The 20815-nt window shown below is 35.5% G+C and overlaps 1 protein-coding gene across 2 annotated transcripts in view; it reads left to right on the top strand.

Annotated features, from left to right (window-relative positions):
* Positions 1–20815, top strand: part of AKAP6 (A-kinase anchoring protein 6) — a 481595-nt gene that overhangs the window by 343286 nt on the left and 117494 nt on the right. For both annotated transcript variants that reach the window (XM_079127203.1, XM_079127204.1), the window contains exon 9: positions 1823–1943. In XM_079127203.1, coding sequence (XP_078983329.1) covers positions 1823–1943 — 121 coding nt within the window. The remainder of the gene's footprint in view (positions 1–1822; positions 1944–20815) is intronic.

The raw sequence follows: 20815 nt of genomic DNA, 5'->3' as shown, positions 1-20815 counted from the left end.
CCCATGTCTTGATAGTTAAAATATGGGAAAGTGTAAGGCAAGAGTAATGGTGACCATAATTCAGGAGGCATTTCTAAATGGTTATTCCTGTTATGTCAGCAAATGCTTATTAGTCATTCCTTATTAGTCACAGCGCTAACAAAGAAAGACTGGTGATTTATTTGACCCATTATAGTAATTGGTTTTGTTGTTGTTCCAGTATTTTGAAATAGAGTACTAGTCAGATTTCACATGGATACTGGAAGTCCTTGCTACTCAAAGTATGGTTGATCCATGGGCCAACAACATTGCCAACACGTGTTAGAAACACAAAATCTCAAGCTTTTACCACCCCCAACTACTGAATCAGTACCTTCATTTCAATAAGATTCTCAGTGGTGCCATGTACACATTTAAGTTTGAAAAACATTGCTCTAGGCCACCATAACCTTACTGAAGTTTATGACATTAGCTATACCCAGCATTGGCATTCAGTAAATACTTATTAATCAATTCCATATGTTATCCACCCTGTCCTTGGGTGCTTATGTTCCTAACCAAGAATCTTTAAACTGTGGTAAAGTAATTAAAATAAAATAGACAGTTCTAGATCCAGTTTCCCTATCACCAGGCATATCTTAATTTTTTGACAGATTTATTAAGACTAAAGTTATTAGAAGTGAATAGTCATTTTTTATAAAGTAGTCTAACTTTTAGAGAGATAGAAACAAGGTTGTTATTCAATATTCAACTGATAAATCCAGATTCCTACCTGAGACTGCTGCTGCATTAGTACTGATAGTGTTTTGCTCAGTTACTGTTTGATAAGACTGTAGTACTTCTTTTAGGGGGGTGATTTGGGGTGGGGGTGGACAAAGTCATAGTTTTTCATCCTGAATTTTCATTTTCTGATCACAGTGTTTTAGAAGAATCTGGGCTTTACTTATTCACCAGGCTTTCAATAGAGAATCACATTAATCCTTTTAAGCTCCTTATTCTAATGATTTATTTTGTTGAAAACCATAGTGATCCTCCTTTGAATTTTAATGATTACTGGCTATTCAAAGATTCATTGTTTTGACTTCCTGTCCTTACCTTTGTTTCCTACATGTCTGTGGGGAACACCTGTCTAATACTGGATCTGCCACTGGTTCTCACTGGCTTACCAGAGTCACTCAAGCCTATCTCTGAGTGTTAAGCTGAAATGCTGGCTACTCATCCATGACAATAAATGTAGGATATATATTTGCAGAGATAGGCAGATAGACAGCAGAAGGACAGATAAGTGATTGAGTCATTTTCCAGTGAAATCAACATTTGAGATCTGATAATATATTATCACTGTAGAAATATAAGTTCATATTCTTAATCATAAATTTATTGAGATGCATCATCTATGGAAAATCTAGTAGATGGGAAAGTGTTTTAAATTTTGAAAGTGCTGTTCTTACTCAAAATTCTGGACCATGAAACCTTCAACAAATCACTGGTCCTCCGTTTCACAATCTGTTAAATGGCAACATGCTTTTTCAAGGACATGGTCATGGTCATTTTGTTCAAGTGCTACAAATCTTCAGAAATGGTCAGTAAATGGAAGTAGCCATGACATGTCTCAGGTATGAGCACTGGAATTACATGTTTTGTTTTCAGAATCTAGGAGGTGTCAGTGTTGCAGCCTTGAGTTCCTAATTTGTCCATTGTGTAACCACACAGAATTTTTTCCTCTCTTTTTTATAGATATCACCTAGGAACATCATGATTTTTCAAGAATATATTATTCTAATATGAGATTTTAACAACTACACTGTATTTATGCATAATACATTTTATGCCTTATCTTCAGGCTCCTGGACTTTGATTCAGAATATCAGGAGCTCTGGGATTGGCTGATTGACATGGAGTCCCTCGTGATGGACAGCCACGACCTGATGATGTCAGAGGAGCAGCAGCAGCATCTTTACAAGGTTAGAGCTACCCTTCCTGACTTTACCTTGCTGTGGAAGATCTGATTAGCCTGACAAGTCTCTCTCTCTCACAGGATATCTTTGCGTTTATTGTATGTATCATGGTGTCTATTAGAATTCCCTTCCCTGTCCCCAAACTCATTTCCATCCCTTGTGTGCTGACAGGCTGCACCGACATCATAATTGCAAGAAAGTTCCCTTTATCACATTCTATTTGGTGTAATTCTATAGAAGGACAAAGATTTATCTTCAAGATGAATAGCAATAAATGAAACTGCATTAATAAATAGACTAAAACAAAACAAAGGATAAATGGAATGGTAACATTTAACAAAATGTGTTTTGATTGGAGCACTCAGGTGGATTCTTTCCACCCCTCCGATCTTTCCTGAGAAAAAAGAAATTTGCCTTCAGTTTGGCTTGTTGTTGACATAGTACAGGGCTCATCCAATTTAATGTTTATTAGTGATACATAGAACAGACATTGTCATATTAAGTCAATACATTTTTGTGTGATTTAAGAAAACTGGCTTAGAACCTCATATTGATTGCAGGCAATCCATCTGATAACTATCCGTATTGTTTTCTATGTCTGCTAATTCACCCTTGACCTAGTATGTTTAACCAATTCAATTTAAATAGTCTTAGAAGTTCTTACAAAACAACCACAGTGATTTTGACTGAAAAAATGGTTGCAAGATTCACAGGGCCTGAAAAAGCTGTCGGGAGAGAAGAGGGACTTTCCACTGAAATATCAGGCTGCAGTAAATCTTCCTCATTTAGGCAATTTTTATTGGAGTAATTCTGACAGTTGTCATCCTTGAATTGCTTTGAGCATATGGCATATTTCAAAGAGCAGATTGTGAATCATAAAAAATAAAATTAATAACTAACCACAGAATCAGCAACAGTATAATGACAAGAAACAACTACCCTCTAGCTTTTTAAATTTTCTTATAGAATAAGAAGTACATTCAAGGTCAAATAAAAGTTGTCTTCTTTCTTCTCCAGTTTTAGTATTTTAAGTTACCTTTCCTTAAGAACTTATTTTAATGTTTTCCTCCTCTATATAGAGATATTTATGCTTTTCAAGAGTCTGGTTGACTTTAATTAGTGTCCCTTGGGAATCATCTTAGTTAAGAGAAAATATAAGCTCCCCAAGGACTCAGCACATGGGGACACTTAACTCTCTAAAGAATTCTATCCAACATTGATTAAGTTTGTTGACTGTTAGCTATTTCCTATAAGGATAACTGTCCACATTAATAACAAAGCTATCTAATGCATCTTCTGGCATAACATATTGTTAGAGTAAAACTAGGGGATTTCACATTTCATGTCAGGATCAGGAATTACATATAAAATGCTTATAAATATATAGTAATTTAGTGATAGAAAATATTTTATTCCTAATCCATTATCTCAGAGATTATTGCATGTATGATGCCAAATAACATTTCTTTTCATCTTGATGCATTTTGTATTTTGCACATATGCCACTATTTTTTCAGAAACAGTGCTATTCTTTGTCAAAATCATATTCACATAATTTACATCACAATTAATAGGAAATCACTGAACAAAAAGTGCAGTCTTCTTTTTCTTGTGGTTTCCTTGTAAGTGCTTTGCCTGAGAATTCCTATTCTGCCATATTGAAGGTCATTCTTCCACCCACTCAGTATTTCTGGGTTGTAGTATTTTTCCAGAAAGTTTCTACACTGTGTTTTTTCATTTGTGACTCATGTCCCATCACCATTATTCTGCTTTTGGTGTTCAACATAGACCAGCACTAAATTTGCTTTGAGTTATAAGCAAAATCAAAGACTAAGCTAGAAACCAAGGGCAGATACTATAGGTCTGTAGTATCTTTCTCTATGAGAGCCCAAAATTATTCCAGAGGTTTGGAAACCTCCAAAGCAATCCTGAGAATATTGACTAAGGATTCATTTAGAAGGTAGGGTGCCTTCTAAATTAGAAAAACTGATTGAGGAGAATTAATTTCAGTTCTTCCCAAAGAATCCCCAAGGATTCCCAGGTTAGGTCAACATTTTAATATCCCATTCCTCTGTTTAAATCTGCTTTTCCAGGAATTGGCTAATCTGATGACTTGGGGGAGGGGATTTTGTAGCCTATTGATCAAAGAGACCCCTGAAGGAGTAAAGCTTCTCAATTGGTCCCCAGCCCTTCCTAGACTTTAAATACCATTTGGGACTGCCTTAATCACTTTAATTATTATATTTATTGGCCCCCCAAAGATGTAAATACTTGATCAACATTTCTTATTAAGAACAGCATTGAGGGGCTGGGGTTGTGGCTCAGTGGTAGAGGGTTTGCCTAGCACACGTGAGGTACGGGTTCCATTCTCTGCACCACATTAAAAATATGGCTATTATGTCCGTCTACAACTAAAAATAGTTTTTTTAAAAAGAACCTTTTTTTTTTTTTAAAGTATCATTGTTTCTTAAGGCAACTTTTTATCAGTTTGTGGTACCATCCCTTGCACTACAGAACATTTTCCAGTCATGTTTCCCAGTCATTGTCACAATTCAACAGGACCCCAACCCATTTCCCAGCATTTCCAGTTCATCATAACCTATTTATATCATCTTCATTTCTTAAAATACTTAAGACAAAGCACTTACAAGGAAACCACAAGAAAAAGAAGACTGCACTTTTTTGTTCGATGATTTCCTATTAATTGTGATGTAAATTATGTGAATATGATTTTGACATGTTTTGCACTTGTATTCTATACCTGTATATTCTATACATAGTTGATATTGAGCTAATAGTTGTTAAGTTTAAAAAAAATTGAGAGTCTAGAGATGTAACTAAATGGTAGAACACTTGCCTGGCATGAGTGAGCCCCTGCGTTCAATCCCCAGCACGAAAAGAAAAATAGAATTTACCAATAGAAAAGAAGCTGCTGACATCTGGTATGAATGAAAGAATGAAAAGGTAAAACTTTTAAGGGAGATCTTCAATTGAGCATGCAATAGAAAAATCTCAGGAATCTATGAGCTAGGACTGAATCATCATTTCTGCTCTTGCTGCATTGGAAACTTTTGTTCTCTTCCTGGGTAACTATATTTGAGCACCCAACTTCGCTGGCACAATCCTTATGTCTAGATCCAGGTTTATGTATGTGTACAGTCCCAAGTTGATCCCCAAGGTATACATTAGAAATGTCATGGTAGAGAAAAATCTAATAAGATTTTCTACTGGTCACAGAAAGTAAAGCTTATTTACTATTTTTGACATTGGATACTACTTTCTTAACTCTATTTATTTTTATATTCTGGTTTCTGCTAGAAAATCAACTGACCTTAACTCATAGATATGGAGCTACAGATAAATACCCCAGACTGTAGACCATACATTCAGCAGACCTCCTGAGTGAAGCACTTGTTGCTTATCCAAATCCTGCAAAATACACAGGCACACATAGAAAAAAAAGAATATTTAGAAAACTTAATTCTACATTGAGTTATATGGTGCATATTCTCTTTAAACCATTTCTTGTTATTTTCAGATTGTTAGATGTTTAAGACTTTTTTCCTAATTAATTTCAAACTACAGGGTTTTGAGAGCCACCTAATTCTTATTGAAAATTAACCATGCTCTTAAATATATTTTATTCCTTGTTTTTTTAAAATATTTTTTTAGTTGTTCATGGACACAATACCATTATTTTATTTACTTATGTGGTGCCAAGGATTGAACCCAGTGCCCCACACATGGGAGGCAAGCGCTCTACCACTGAGCCACAACTCCATCCCTTCTTCCTTGTTTTGAAACATTGAACTATACTACCAACATCTTCCCTACCCCCTTCTCTGTCTTACTCTATATCTGAATAGTAACCTTCTGTACCTACTTTCTAATAAGCATTTGCAGTATCATCAGTCTAGAAAATACAAAATTGTCCTTTCCTGTTTTTTTCCTTCCTCCATCTGAGAATCGAATCCAAGGAGAATTTGCTCCCACTCTCTCACTTTCTTTTTCGTCATTCTTTCTACCTTCCTAAGTAGGACAATTTAATTTGTCAAAAGTAACCACTGTGATTTTGAAAGTTCAGCTCCTGTTTGGACTAGAGTTACGAAGCCAGAATTCATAATCACAGGGAGCTGTCACTCCGCTGATCTGTGTGTGCATTAACTATTAATGGAGAAATATTTAAAACCCACTTGCAAAGGAAAAACTCCATTTTTTCATTTCTACAGATCAAAGGTTGCATTATTCTTGGGCTCTGGGAAGCTCAGTCACCTCCTCCCCCATCCTATAAATTTTATAGATTGAGTGACCTGGAAGTATCAATGATCAGAGAATTGTAGCTCAGGCTGCTTCTGACTGCTATCACTGATGTATGTGGTCCCTAGCAATCACAGCTGGCTTTGTAATGCTTTAAGGGGGCACCCTGTCAGGGGCTCCTTACCTATGCACAAAGTAGTACTTCCAGTTCTCTGCTACCTACAAAGCACCGATTGCAGAGCTCCTAGTGATCCTGGGTTGATGTGGGATTCCAGAGTCCAGCAGTTAATTTCAGGGGCCAAATTCAGAAGTTACATTCTGGTGAAAATAGGAATTGTTTTGAGGAGGCATGAAGCTTATTTAAACACCACATATATATATTTTTTCATTGAATGAATTCCTTACCTGCTCCTCATCAATAAAATATTAGATAATGTGATTTCTAAGAAGTTAAAGCTTAAAAATAATATGAAGTAAGTACCCACTTCAACTAAGACCTTTATAATTGCAGGAGACTTATACTGAAAATGGTACATTTAATTTTAAGGTTAGTTACTGATATGGTTCTGCATTTTATGGGAAAAATGCAAGTTTTCTCTATTTTCCTCCGTAGATATAAGTAGTATCCAAACATGTCCTATGTGTAAAAGGAAAAGAACCATTCACTTTGCATAATACAATGACTACTAAACATATTAATTACATTTTTACCTTGCTATAAATTTGAGCTTAAGAATTCACATGAAAATAATAAAAATATTTCAAGACTATAACTGGGATCTGTGGTGCATTGCCTGTAGTCTCAACTGAGGAAGGAGGATCACTTGAGCCCAGGAGTTCGAGACCAGCCTGAATAACATAGTAAGACCGTTTATAAAACAAACAAACAAACAAACAAATCAGAGCTAGGGAAAATATAGAGATTAAGGTTACTTCTGTGAGAAGAGTTGATATACCTATACATAGACTGTAAGGTCATATATGGCCAATAAAGATGATCTTAAAATTTTATTTTGAGTTTCCTAGTGGTGAAAACAAAGGGGGAAATGTGCTCAGTTGCACAGTTTACCTTTTCCATGAGAAAAAGCATAACTTCCTTTGAGAAAATTAACTTTATTTTGATATTTAACATATGATATGAAAACATTTTTAGGATTTTTATATAGCTTAGAATAAGAGAGCAGGCAAATTTTGAACCAAAATAGTTCTTACAAATAAATGTGTAACCATAATACTTCTAGCACATGAACCAATTAGTTTTCTCTGTCTCTGTTGCCAGGTAATATTCAGAAACTTTGTAGAACTCTCACCAAAAGTTGGCTCCTTTCAATGATAGTTTGGCCAGGTGGGATTAATTAAGAGAGGATGTCAACATTATATGTTGGAAAAGAAGAGAATATCAGAAAAGTGAGAGGGATCTGTAAGCATTTGGATAAAAAGGAAAACAGTTAAAATTAGTTAATACAAAGTGAATCAAATAAAAAATAGCACAGGAACAAATTAAAATAGCAAGTAGAGAGATGAATAGGTAAGACAATGCTAAAAAATACAAATAAATTTTAAAAACTAAGCAGTGAAAGAAAAATTGGCTTAGAAACAGTTACCAGAGGAAAGGATAAATTTTAAAGGAGTAGACAAAAATGTTACTCTAGAGAATTTGGGCATGTGTTAAAGGCAAACATCATTATTTTTAAAAGAAATGTGTATGAAATACAATTAGATGTTTTGAAGAATAAGAAATGTAGAGTAAAAAGATAAATGGGATATCATTGACTTGTTATTTTATCACTATCGATGCCAAAATGATGTTGTCATAGCTATGAACTGATTATAGAAAACAGATTAATCATACTATGCCTATATTTTATAAATTCACAAATTTCAACCCTCTGGATTGGATTGCTTTCATTTTGTTCTGGACTGCATTGATCTAAATAATTTCAGATGTGTCTTGATACCTTTGTGACTGAACTTTAACTTTTAAAAATATAACATTTTCTGCTTTTAGTCCAGGTTATAGTAGCTAGCCTTAAAATAGGGGGAAAATCCATTAACTTTAGTTTTTTTTATATATATGTATATGTATATTGGTGTATAGAATAGAAATATGCATTGAAAATTAAATTCTGCTAATTAGGTCTTATATTGGAATTTCAGCAAGTTTTATATCTCTACCTTGATTGTCCAAAATGAAACAAATTATTAGTTATTGAAGTAGTCAAGGTAAAAATGTAGTAGATATACCAAGTGCGGGAACTTAATGATAATTTTTACCTCTTTCTCAGTAGATTAATTGTATAGCCTAATTGTATGTTAGATTAAAACTCCATTAAGAATATGCTTAAAATCATTATAATATTTCAAATAACATTATCTAGTCATTTTTTAAGTGATCAGAATGGAAAAACCTAGGCTCTCTCCACTACTATCTAGAAATGAATTTGTTGTTCCATTTTTATTAAAGTTCAAAAAGTCCTTAGATTAACTGTTATGTTAATTTGAGCTTTGATGAATCAGTAGTATGAATACTTGAATATATGTATCTTTTCCTTTTATTTTTAATGTGAGACAGGGCAAAACATCCTGCAATGTTTGTTTAGGAAAATAATAGGTAGATGAATGTGGTTTCTGAATGTCACATGAAATGCTGCTTATGTTGGAGCCTATAATTCCTATTTGAATCACTTTTTTAAAAAGAAGGGAGAAAAAAGATGTTAGGAGAATAGGATGCCAAGAAATAGTTGGCTCTGTGTTTGGAGGGGCAAGGAAGGGAAGCCCCGCCAGCAGTTTTTGTCTCTAGTGGGTGAGCTACTGTCCGGAAGGTGCGTTGGCTCTCTGAGCTGGCCTCTGCGGCATTGTGCTGCTCCCTCTCTCCCTGGCCTGGCCGGCTCTGGCCTGGAGTGGATCAAACAAGCCGTGGGGAAAGTTCCCTCATTTGCATCACTTCTAGACAGCCCTGTCGTACTCTTTGCTGACAGGAAATCACTGTCTTTGTCACCTTTTCTCAGGGCCCTCCTTTTGGCAGAGATGGGCCATGTGACCAGCTTAATCACAACAACAGGGCTGGCTCAGGACTCAATGACATGTTTTCCTCAGCACTTCAATAAATGGGGTAGAGGAGTCAGTAAGAAATGACTACATTAATTTTAGAGTGAAAAGATAATTAACACTTGAAGGACTAATGCTACCACCTATGGAATTATTATTCAAATTAAAGCTAATTCATGAAACATATGAAAACTATCTGCTTTAATGCAACTGTTTAAAAAAAATAAACCTTGAATAGTAAGAGTTGGTCATATTGGAGGGAGAGTGAGAAGAAGGTGGGGACAGAGAGGGTGTTTTGGATGAAGGGAGGAAAGTGAGAAGCTGGGAGAAAGGGAGAGAGGGAAATCATAGCAGGCATTTAGCTGCATTTGAAAAAGCAACTTAAATGCCCTAAAACTTCAACATTTGGGACTAAAGGCTAGTGCATGTAAAATGCTTACTTAGATAATATGAATAGGACACTGGCAAACAAAAGCAGTAGTGTGCTCCTAGAAAACTCTGCTTAAAGGAGTTTCCTTGGCAACAGAAATGCAGTTCCAAAAGTAGACAGAACTTTCCTCAGAAAACATACTATTAATAACAACCTTCCGGAACAACTTGGAACAATTTGACGACTTGGCAATAATAATGCCAAGTGTTCTGCAAATTAATCTAACACATAACAGTTATATTTCTCTTGCTGGTGATTCTACTGGACCCTGCCTAGAACTCCTTGCTTTTCAGTAGCACAAAAGTGAAAAATATTTCTAAATGCTGTCATGGAAAAAGGAAACCAAAAGAAATGCAAGTGACCAACAGTGGCCAATAATTGTATTCAACCTTTGGGAACCTACCAAGAGAGCTTAAGTCTGATGAAATGAGTCTATTCTAATGAAAGGTACTATGTTTAATATCTCATTCAAACAAAGATGTTTCCTCAAACAAAACTTGGTAAAGGGCTCACAGCCTGAAACTTGCAGGGATGTAAAGTGCATTTGAGGCCCTTGGTTATATAAATGTAATACTTTACTACATATGTGCTGTTATTTTAAAAGTATCATCTTTTCCTGTCAGCCCAGAGAATAAACTAATCTTGGGTCCACCTGGCCAATGGAAATCATTTGAATTCTCCTGAAGGCTATCCATTTACCAGCTGAGAGAAGTAGAGTGTTCCCCTCCTCTGACCTTTCTTGAATCCTTGGATCTAAAGGTTAAAAGTAATCAATATCTCATTGTGCTGCTTGGTTTCAGGGTAATAAGTAATAACCATCATGTTAAAGTCCAAATGATTACAGATTGCACTTAAATGAGTTGACCTGTTAGGGAGATTTTATTAATTGCAATCAGGAATAATCATTAGCATTCATTAATAAAATTTTGGTTTAAATTACCAAAAAAAATCAGCCTTTAACTTTTTGAAAAATTTTACTTAATTAAATGGGCATAATACAGTGCTCCTTCCTTCATTAAGATGAGAGCTTTAGCTTTAACCCCAGATATTTGTAGATTTCTTTCTGATTTCTAAAAGATAAATTAGAGGAACATTTAAACTCCCAATAAGAAAGGGCTTTTGGTTCACTCCTGTCTTTGGATCTTGAACTACTCAATACTGTGTATATATTTCTGGTTAATAACCTAATGGAATATCCCCCACTTACTTATTAGTATTTCCTACTTTGAAATTACTTATCTTTAGGGATTATGTTTATATTTAGACTTATTTGGTGTGAAGTTGGGAAAAGTATGATGGGATTCAACTTTACAGACAGCTAAGATATGGATTGGGTTTTATTGTTTTGTTTTAAAAAAGAGTATGGTACCAAAGTTTAAAGATGAAAACCAAGTATCCTCATTGACAAAGACGTATTGATATAAAAAGAATAAATTATTAGGATTAATGTTCCATGTAATTACCTTAGGAAGACATTGATTATCATAACTATAACCACAAGGAAATGTATTAAATATATATGCTTCTGAATTCAAATCTTTTGTCTTTATTATTATTCTAGTTTTTACAACTTATTAGAATTCCATGCATGCAATCCTGAAGTGAAAGAAAGGTGGGGCTAGAAGCTACCTAGATAATGTTTTCATTATTTCAGAAAAAGTTCTGGTACCTGTTCAGAATCGGGGTGAACACTGAGAGGATAAGCTCAACCACAGTGGTTTCACATATAAATTCATTAACCTTATCTTTTCTGTCCTTACCTCACAACCATATCTATAGAGGGAAGTAGATTTATAGGTTGTGATGTCCAAGGGACATCATCTTTGGAGTGTTAGGAATTCCTCAATCCAACTATCTCCATTTCTTAATGTCTGTACTACCTTAAATTCTGTCCTTAAGAGTAATTTCTTTGGGGTAGGAAAGAATACACTCTACTAGAAGCTGATAGTATATGGAGGGATGTTGGAGAGCAATAATTGAATCAAATACCTATCTTAACATCTAGCTTAAATGGAAAAGCATGGGAAAGGAAGGCAGTTGGCTGAGAGAAATCCAGGAAAAGAACTAAGAACAGATATCTTTTCCACCATTTGATAAAAATGGAAATGTGTTTGTGTGTATGTATTTGTGGGATGGGAGTAGGATGAAAAGAAAAGAAATTCACATTGGTCAAATCTTACTATCTGTACCATGGCCTACTCACATTGTCTTAGTTAATGCTCACTATGATCCTAGATTATTTCCCCTATTTCATAGACTCTGATCCTGAAAAACAGAGGTTAAGTGACTAGCCTAAAAGACACAGAATTAGTTTTTTAGTCATACTGGTCAAGGGTATTTTGAGATTAAACAAAACAAAACAACCTCAGAGGCTTAAAACCACAAAGATTTATTTCTCATACCTTCTACATGTTCATCACAGGTTGACTATTGGCTCTTCTTGGCATTGTTTTCACTTCGTGACTCAGACTTACATAGCAGCCACCTCACTTAAATGTTCCTTCACTGTGGCAAAGAATAAAAGGATTTCTGGAGAGTCTCATTCTGATCATAAAACCTTCTACCTGGAGAAGAACCAAGTTCCTTCCACTCAAGTTGGTCAGCTTTTCATCACTGTGACAAAATATCTAAGAAAAATAACTCAAGGAAAGATTTGTTTTGGTTAATGGTTTCAGAGACTTCAGTTCATAGTAATCTGACTCCATTGTTTCCATGCTCATGATGATCTTGGATCCCGAAGTGAGGCAGTGCACCACGGTAGAGGGGCATGGAGGAGCAAAGCTGCTCACCTTCATAGCAGCTAGGAAAGAGAGAGCCAGGCAGTGGGCGAGGGAGTGGGACTACATATAATCTTTCAGGGCACACGCCCATTCTCCAAGTAGGCCCCATGTCCTACACCCAGTCCTATACTCATGTGCATCCCCAGTGCTGTTTCCTCCAAGTTGGCACCGTGTTCACAGTACCTCTCAATAATGTCATCAAATTATAAATCCATCGACAGATTATTCCACTGATGAGGTTAGATTCAATAACTTCCCCAAAGCCTCATCTCTGGACATTGCTGCACTGGGGACAAAGTCTTAAACATGTAAGCCTTTGGGGGATGTTCCAGATCCAAACTGCAACACACCCAACATCATTGACCAGAATGAATCACATGTCTTAACCAACTTCAAAGTGGGTAAAGAAATGCAGCCCTGCCATGTGCCTGAAAGGCTGACAGCTAGAAATATTTGTTGAACTGTACCAGTTACTGTCACAAGAACTAACTGAATAAATCCAGCTTGGAATTCAGTCTTGGTAGCTCTAATGCCCATTGTCTTTCTCTCACATGCCGCTTACCTACTCACTGTTGCCTCATATCCTCTTCTCTAACAGGTAGAATTGTTGAAAGAACTTTTTTTTTTCTCCCTCTGCATGAGCTTTTTTGTGCTAAGATAGATAGAAGAAGCTCTTAAATTTTAGATGGAACATCTGCAAAGAAAACATGATGGACTTGGGTTGGCTCTTTAGCCAATCATCAGGCTGTTCTGCGAAAACCACCAAACTTTCATAAGCACCTCAGCACCCTCAGGAGGCTTGCTATATTGAGCCTCACAGGGTCCTCCTATATTCTGTCAGATTCAGGAAAGCTAAGAAAGAAAAATATATGCTTTTTTGGAGATGCATTAAAGGCAACGTTGCCCTAGGAGGATTCAACCTCATGGATCCTGTTATTGCCAAAGGAAGTCACTGAAGAAGAGTCCCCATGGAGAGATACTCAATAGGAATATCATTTGTAGAAAAACCATTTTCCACTCCTGTCAAGGAAGCAATTTCAGTTCTCAGAAACAAGCATATTTTTAATAATGTGGGCATTTGTCAAGCTCATACATTCTTAAACTAGGCACTTCTGTGACACTCTATCCCTAATGAGGCACACTGGGGTAAGCTAAGAAGGAAGGAGTAGTATTCCTGCTGAACCTTAATTCATTTACATAAGACACAAAACTCACATGCACACATACATATTTCTTTTTCCCAAGTTAGGAAAGAGCCAACCAGGCTAATACCTTTATTATTTTGGGGTTGATTTCAATTTTACCTCTAAACTTTCTTAGAGATTTTTCTCCAGAAGGATATCTATACACTCCTGAAACCCATCTGAAATGACTATTTCAGTTATTTTTCTAAGTAGTTGAATCCATATGCTAGTAGACATTTGTATAAAAAAATTTATGATAATAATTTGTGATAAAATTTGTGATAGTTCCTTTGTCATTTTAGCCATTAAAAACAGAAATTTGTGGAATTACACACATGAATGTGTTTTTGCACATATATTTACATGTGTACACATACCCATTCATGTATGTGTTTAATTTTACAAAATCTTTCATCATAATGGAATTTGGATGAAGCCAGATTCTTTGGATCAGATATGCTGGTAGTCCCAAGACATTTAAATCATGCATTTATAAATAACTATGCAAAATTACTTCATGTATGCCAAGTTTCAGTCTGGAGCATTTCTGTGCTATAAATCTTGGCATATTAGATTTTGCTACCTTCATTACAATAATACTATCCCTTTCAATACTCACAAGTGCCTCTCTGAGAAAGCCCTCCTTGAGGATAATTAAGCTGTGAGCACTTTGTTATTAATTAAATGCATATTTTTAAATAATGATGATAAATTTGGACTTTGTTGACCATATTTGAGAATGAATGATTATAATTTTTGTTAGACTCCACTTTCCAAGGTTGGGAGGGTTGTGTCTGTGGTTTATTGATATATTTCTAGTCCCTAGCCAATGCTTGGCATAATAAAAACTCAGTAAGTATATTTTGAAGATTATATTCCCAAGAAGGTTTATCTAATAATTAAACTCTGTTAATCAGAACTATACTATAATTTCATTAATTTTCAAGAAAATAATTCTATTTTCTTTTTATGGTAATTGAGTATAAAATTCCATTTGTATTATATATAAAATAAAACCAAAAATCTTTCTCCTTGAAAAAAAAATTAGGCTTGATTTGAGGTAAGTGTGTTTCAAAAAATGTAGTCATAAAGAGGGTGAGAAATACAATAAGGAATTTGAACTAACTCTTTAATCCAAGTTCATCATGATTGGTGTGTGAGTGTGTGTGTGTGTGTGTGTGTGTAAAGTTTAAAAGAGTAACTCACCTTTCCAGAGCTTAGCTAATTCAGAATGTGAAAACTTAAAAATTAAACTTCACTGCTATAATGACAAGAGAGGGCTGAAACATGCTTTTTAAACTTTTACATTTTCATTTATCAAAATGTTTACACTATTCATAATTTTAAAAAATTATATATATGGATATTTTAATTTTTTACTTAACAGTTCTGAATTTTAATGATTTTAATTAAGAAAGGATTAAAAGATACACCATGTAAAATGAAAATTTGATAAAGATTTGTAATGAATTCATTCCTTGGCCCTGTGTGTGTCTACCTTGACATCCTTTGGGGTTTACTGTCTTACCACTGAACTTTGTCCTTCCTCTTCAGCTTTCCTCAGCTAGGACACCCTGAGATTTGAAAACATGCATGGAAAACATTCCTGTCTGTATGATTTTGTTTTTCTCCCCTCACTGTCATCTGCCTGGTGGTTCTAAAGACCCATTTTGTGAAATATTGATTGTCTTATAGACCACAAGCAAAAAATCTTCGTGTTCACTAAAGTTGAAGTATAAATGAATCTCTCAGGTTAATTGAAATCTTTTTCTACAACATGAAAATATAGCAGAAGAATTCAAATTTGGCTAGCATTTTATAATCCATGTCTTGATGATAGTTTCACAAGGCTCCATCCGTCCAAGTTTGGACTAGAAAAAGAAATAAAGTATGGAAACACTGTCAGAAGCCTTTTCTGTTTATAAAAAGATCCAGGGATACCATGAGTAATGCCAGAAATCTCATGTGACAGCCAGCTCTGGTGGGAGTTTTGAGCTCACCAATTTCAGGAAGTAGTTCCAGAAACCTGATTTGGAAAACAAAAGTTTTTGTTTGTTTGTTTGTTTGCTTTAAATTTTTAACCGAGGGAAATAATTGTGTTCCCTATTTCCCCCACTGCTGTTCAGTTCAGACCTGTGCCTTGCTGGGGTGGACACCCCCAGGGGACAGGTAATATTTGGCACTCAATAAATACTTTCTGAATTGAATCACCTGCTTATTAACTCTTTTCTGCTGAATATTCTAAAGTTCTTAGAGGTTTTGTACAGTTACTTTGTTCCATGGAAAGTAAGAAGTCAGTGGAGTTTCAGAAGTGTAAGTGACCTCCAAAGCACCTTCATTTCATTTCCTTTTCTTTCAGGGACTGTTTTTTTTTTTTTTTTTTTTCCCCCAATCCATTCCAGATAGGAGAAAATTTGTCCTCCATTAAAAATCTTTCCAGAGGGAATTCCACAACCTCCCATTAAAATGTTTAACAACTCTCCCTGCCCTAAATGTCTTCTTATAGCTAGTGTATATCCCCTCTGTTGTTTAATTGTCAAATCAGCCAGAATTCATGCTCTGTAATTAACCCTCTTCTCTTTTTTTACATGGAGTCCCATTCCTCAAGATTTTGCAGTGTTCTTTTCAAGTTAAAATCTTTGAATAATTTCAGTTTTGTCTATACTCATCTAACTGAACCTGCTTTCACCCTCTTTTGTAGGTGAACATGCTAATATTGAGAGACTGCTGGTAAATCCATATATCTGAGGAACTTTAACAAGCTCCATGGATTTCTCTCTCAGATTTTTCAGTTCTCTCATATTAGCAGTTAATAATGGAGTTCATGGATGGTTTGGAAGAAGAATGTGGCTTGAGATGCTTTGACTTATCGTGTATACTTAAAAACAAGATTTCAAAAATGACATAGAATGAACCTCCCCCAAATCCTCTTTCACTTAGGGACAGAGCTGCTTCTTCTCCCAGTAGATGCATAATACATTATTTATGTAAGAGTGAGTATCATGTTTTTGGCTCCATTTCCACTTGGAGCATACATTGTATGACAGTTTCTTTGGCTTATTGTTATATATGTGGCTACCTATTTTTAATACATTGCTTTTGTCTCTTTCTCATGCTTGCTTACATCTGTTGTTATGAAAACTGACATAAAGTTTTTAAACATGAAAGAAGTGATGGAGAAAGGGATGGTAAGAGACAGAATTTCAAGGGAACATGAGGTGGAGATACAGGAGCAAAGTCACCATCGAGGGAAACTGAAAACAGCCTCTCTAGAAGATAAATGGGAAGGAGGGTCAGAACAAGTGTGTTCAATCTCATAATAAAAATGGTCGTGGAGCTACAGGAAGCATTTCTAAGTCAGAAGGAACTTAGTACATTTTCCACTAATTAAAAAAATAAATTTAGGCTTCAGTTTTCAAACCTAGAAAATTGGATGATACTCACCTTGAAAGACTGTTGTTAAGATTCAGTGAGGTGGCCAGCATGCTTGTAATCCCAGTGGCTTGGGAGGCTGAGGCAGGAGGATGACAAGTTCAAAGTCAGTCTCATCAAAAGCGAGGCACTAAGTAACTAAGTGAGACCCTGTCCCTAAATAAAATACAAAACAGGGCTGGGGATGTGACTCAGTGGTCAAGTTCAATCCCTGGTACCCACCCTCACCACTGCCAAAAAAAAAATATTCAGTGAGGTAATTAATATAAGGGATTCACCTGGTATTCAGTTAAATTGCATGTGCTCAGTACTTAATATGGAATCAGTCATTGACAAACTATGCCCTGCAGTTCAAATCCAGCCCACACCCTAGTTTTTAAATAAAGTTTTATTTAGAAACACATTCACACACATTCATTTATGTAGTTATGGCTGTTTTTATAGTACAATGGCAGAATTGATTAGTTTGAACAATGATCATATGACCAACATACCTAAATTATTTACTACCTGGAACTTCACAGAAAAAGTTTGCTAATCCCTGGTAAAAATAATAACTACTATGGCAACACTTTAGAAATATATATGAGTCGTCAGACTTGTGTGATTCCCCAATTACTTTTCTGTCTGCTGTATTTTAGCAATGCCTGTTAATTATCATTCTTTTGCCCAGGGTTCTAATTTTCCTTTTGTAACAACTCAAAACTCTTCTTGTTTTCTTGCTTTTCAGTGTATCGGTAAATGGTTAATTGTTTCATTTCACCACCAGGTGGCCTCCTATACTCTGTTGTGCTTGTGGGACCCAAAGAAAATAGGAAGTGAATCTGATATATTTCTTGCAAGTTTGGCTGTTGCTATGCTATTATAACTCTTCATTGGTAGCTCAACTGTTCTGAAATCGCCATACGAACCCTGCATTTGGCCCTGAAACAAAAGTAAATTTACACTGACAATTTTTAGAAAATGAATTCTATATCAGAGTTAGAAACCATTAAAACAGTAAAAATAAAAATATATTTAAATGCGTACTCACGCATACACACACATACGCCAAAGATAATTTTTTAAAAATAATCTTGGTTATCATTCTTTAAAGGGAATAGATGGACCTCATCTCAGTGCCCCAGTTTATATTTTATTCTATAGATCCCCTTTTGAGGTTTCTTTAAGCTTATTTTTAAGGTTTGCTAAAGACCAGTGTAGAGAATCCATGTGATAAAGCGCTGGAGAAGCATGCAAGATTCCCTTTGGACAATGACTCTTTATCTTTTCAGGTCTCATTTTCTTCATCAGTGAAACCAGGAGGATGGAATGGGTAGCTATAAGATCCCTTTCAACTTCAGCATTCTCTCTTTGCTGGAAACTATCAAAGATAGCTTCAATTCACCTGTTAGCAATCTGCAAAATCAGCATTTTAGGAGCACAATTCCAAAGACGACAAACTTAGGGATAAATATAATATTTTTTAGACTACCATAAGAAGTATAATTTTTAAATGCCACAGTGTTTGTTGTTCAATTCAGGTAGTATCATACCTACCTTTTTTTTTCTCCCCCTGAAGCATCTTAGACCCTTTTCTTTACATTTTACTTTTATTCAATGGTAGGTAACTATTCAATTGCATTCTGTACAGTGTCTTTTTCTATGTGTGTCATAGAAATTCAGCTTTGTCTTTGACGTTTGATTTTCCACACGTTTAAATTTCCCTACATTTTTCTATAGACATTTAACAAATATTTGATTTTTTTCACAGAATAGAAGAAATATATTCATCTATATTTCCACTGAAAATTGGTCACTTCATATTGTCACGTCCACAACCTTATTGTGCCAAGGCAGGGGGGTTGGTTGCAGGAAAACAAATGAAAGTGTCTAGAAACAGCATGGAGACGTAAGATTTATCAGGGGAAACTTACAAGAGATCTGCGACTGCTCCAAGAGTTCAATGGCTATAGGTTGAGCAGATAACACCTCTATCACTCACAGTGCTTTGTCAAACAGTGCCTCTTCTCCCACACAGTATTTTGTACTGTGGCTGCTGACTGGACAAGTGACATGTATTTTTTCCACGGTGCCCTCAGTTCCATGGTCCCCACTCAGAAAGGGGTTAGGCTGTGGAAGCAGTGACATCATCAGCATTAGCTTGCTTTGTTTGCTTGTATGACAAGCATGGTAAGGAGCAACTGTCCTGGTGCACATCCAAGAAAGTAGCTGTCTACAGATAACCCCTACCCTTGTTCCCAGTGTGCATAAGAGAAGCACAAGTGTCCTCCAAGATAATATGTATCTGGACTTTCCAGCCCAGGCTTGCTGTCATTGTTCCCTTCACTTGGCTAGGTTTGGGGGAGCAGAAAAGGGACATTCAGTGAAATGGTGTTTAGGTGTCTCTCTTTACTGATGATTCACCTATTAGAGAAGCTAACTGTTCTTACCTTCTGCTTCTATTGCAGTATGTACATCACTAGTTTATACATCAGATGTATTTGTTACATCAGACGTCATAGTGAATACAGCTAAAATCATTTAGCTGTCTATGAGGAAAGGATCTGAATACTTCTTAAAGCATTTTGGTAAACAAAAAAAAGGACTTACTTAAGTGTTTGTATTTTTGGCAGGTGATGAGGGTGAACAGTGCTATAATAAACATGGGAGTGCAAATAATCTCCTCAACATACTGATTTCATTTCCTTTGGATATACCCAGTAGTGGGATTGATGGATCATATGGCAATTCTCTTTTTAATTATTTGAAGAGCCTCTGTACTCTTTTCCATCACTATATTTACTCACATTTCCACCAACAGTGTGTGAGGATTCCCTGTTCTCCGTATTCTTGCCAATGCATATCTTTTGTCTTTTTGATAATAGCCATTCTAACTGGAGTGAGGTGATTTCATTGTGGTTTTGATTTGGATTTCTCTAAAGCATAGATATATTAAACATTTGTTTTCATATGCCTTTTGTTCACTTTTATATCTTCTTTTAAGAAATGTCTATTCAGGATTCTTGCCTGTTTTTTAATCAAGATTTTCATATTTTTGCTATGGTGCTGTTTGGATGTCTTATACATGTTTTATATTAACCTCTTGTCAGAAGTGTAGCATGTGAATTTTCCTCTCATTCTGTAGATTGTCTCTTCACTCTGTTGATTTTTTTCTTTGCTATGCAGAAGCTTTTGTAGCTTGATGTAATCCCAGTTATGTATTTGTGCTTTTATTGTCTTTGCTTTTAAGGTCATATCTAAAAATCATTGCTCAGACTAATGTCAAAAATGCTTTTCCTGGGGTTGGGGACATAGTTCAGTGGTAGAATAACTGCCTAGCATGCACAAGAACCAGGATTCAATCCCCAGCAAACCCCCACTCCCCAAAGAAAAGCTCATCTCCTATGTTTTCTGGTAATTTCATAGTTTTATGTCTTCCGTCTTTAATCCATTTTGAGTTACTTTTAAATATGGTAAGATATAAGGTTCTAATTTCATTTTTCTGCACATGGATATTCAATTTTCCAGAACCACTTACTGAAGAAGAGACTGTCCTTTCCCCATGGTTTGTCAAAAAAATCAGTTGACTGTAAACATGTGAGTTTATTTCTGGACTCTATTCTGTTCCATTAGTCTGCAGTTCTGTTTTTATGTCTATCCTGTGCTGTTTTGGTTGCTCTAGCTTTATAGTATATTTTAAAGACAGGTAATATGATACCTCTATCTTCATTCTTTTTGCTTAAGATAGCTTTTGCCACATGGGGT

This window comes from Sciurus vulgaris (genome assembly GCF_902686455.1).
Source record: "Sciurus vulgaris genome assembly, chromosome: 2".
Lineage (NCBI taxonomy): Eukaryota > Metazoa > Chordata > Mammalia > Rodentia > Sciuridae > Sciurus > Sciurus vulgaris.
Note: the sequence above shows the minus strand (reverse complement) of the source record. Positions and strands in the feature narration are given on the sequence as shown.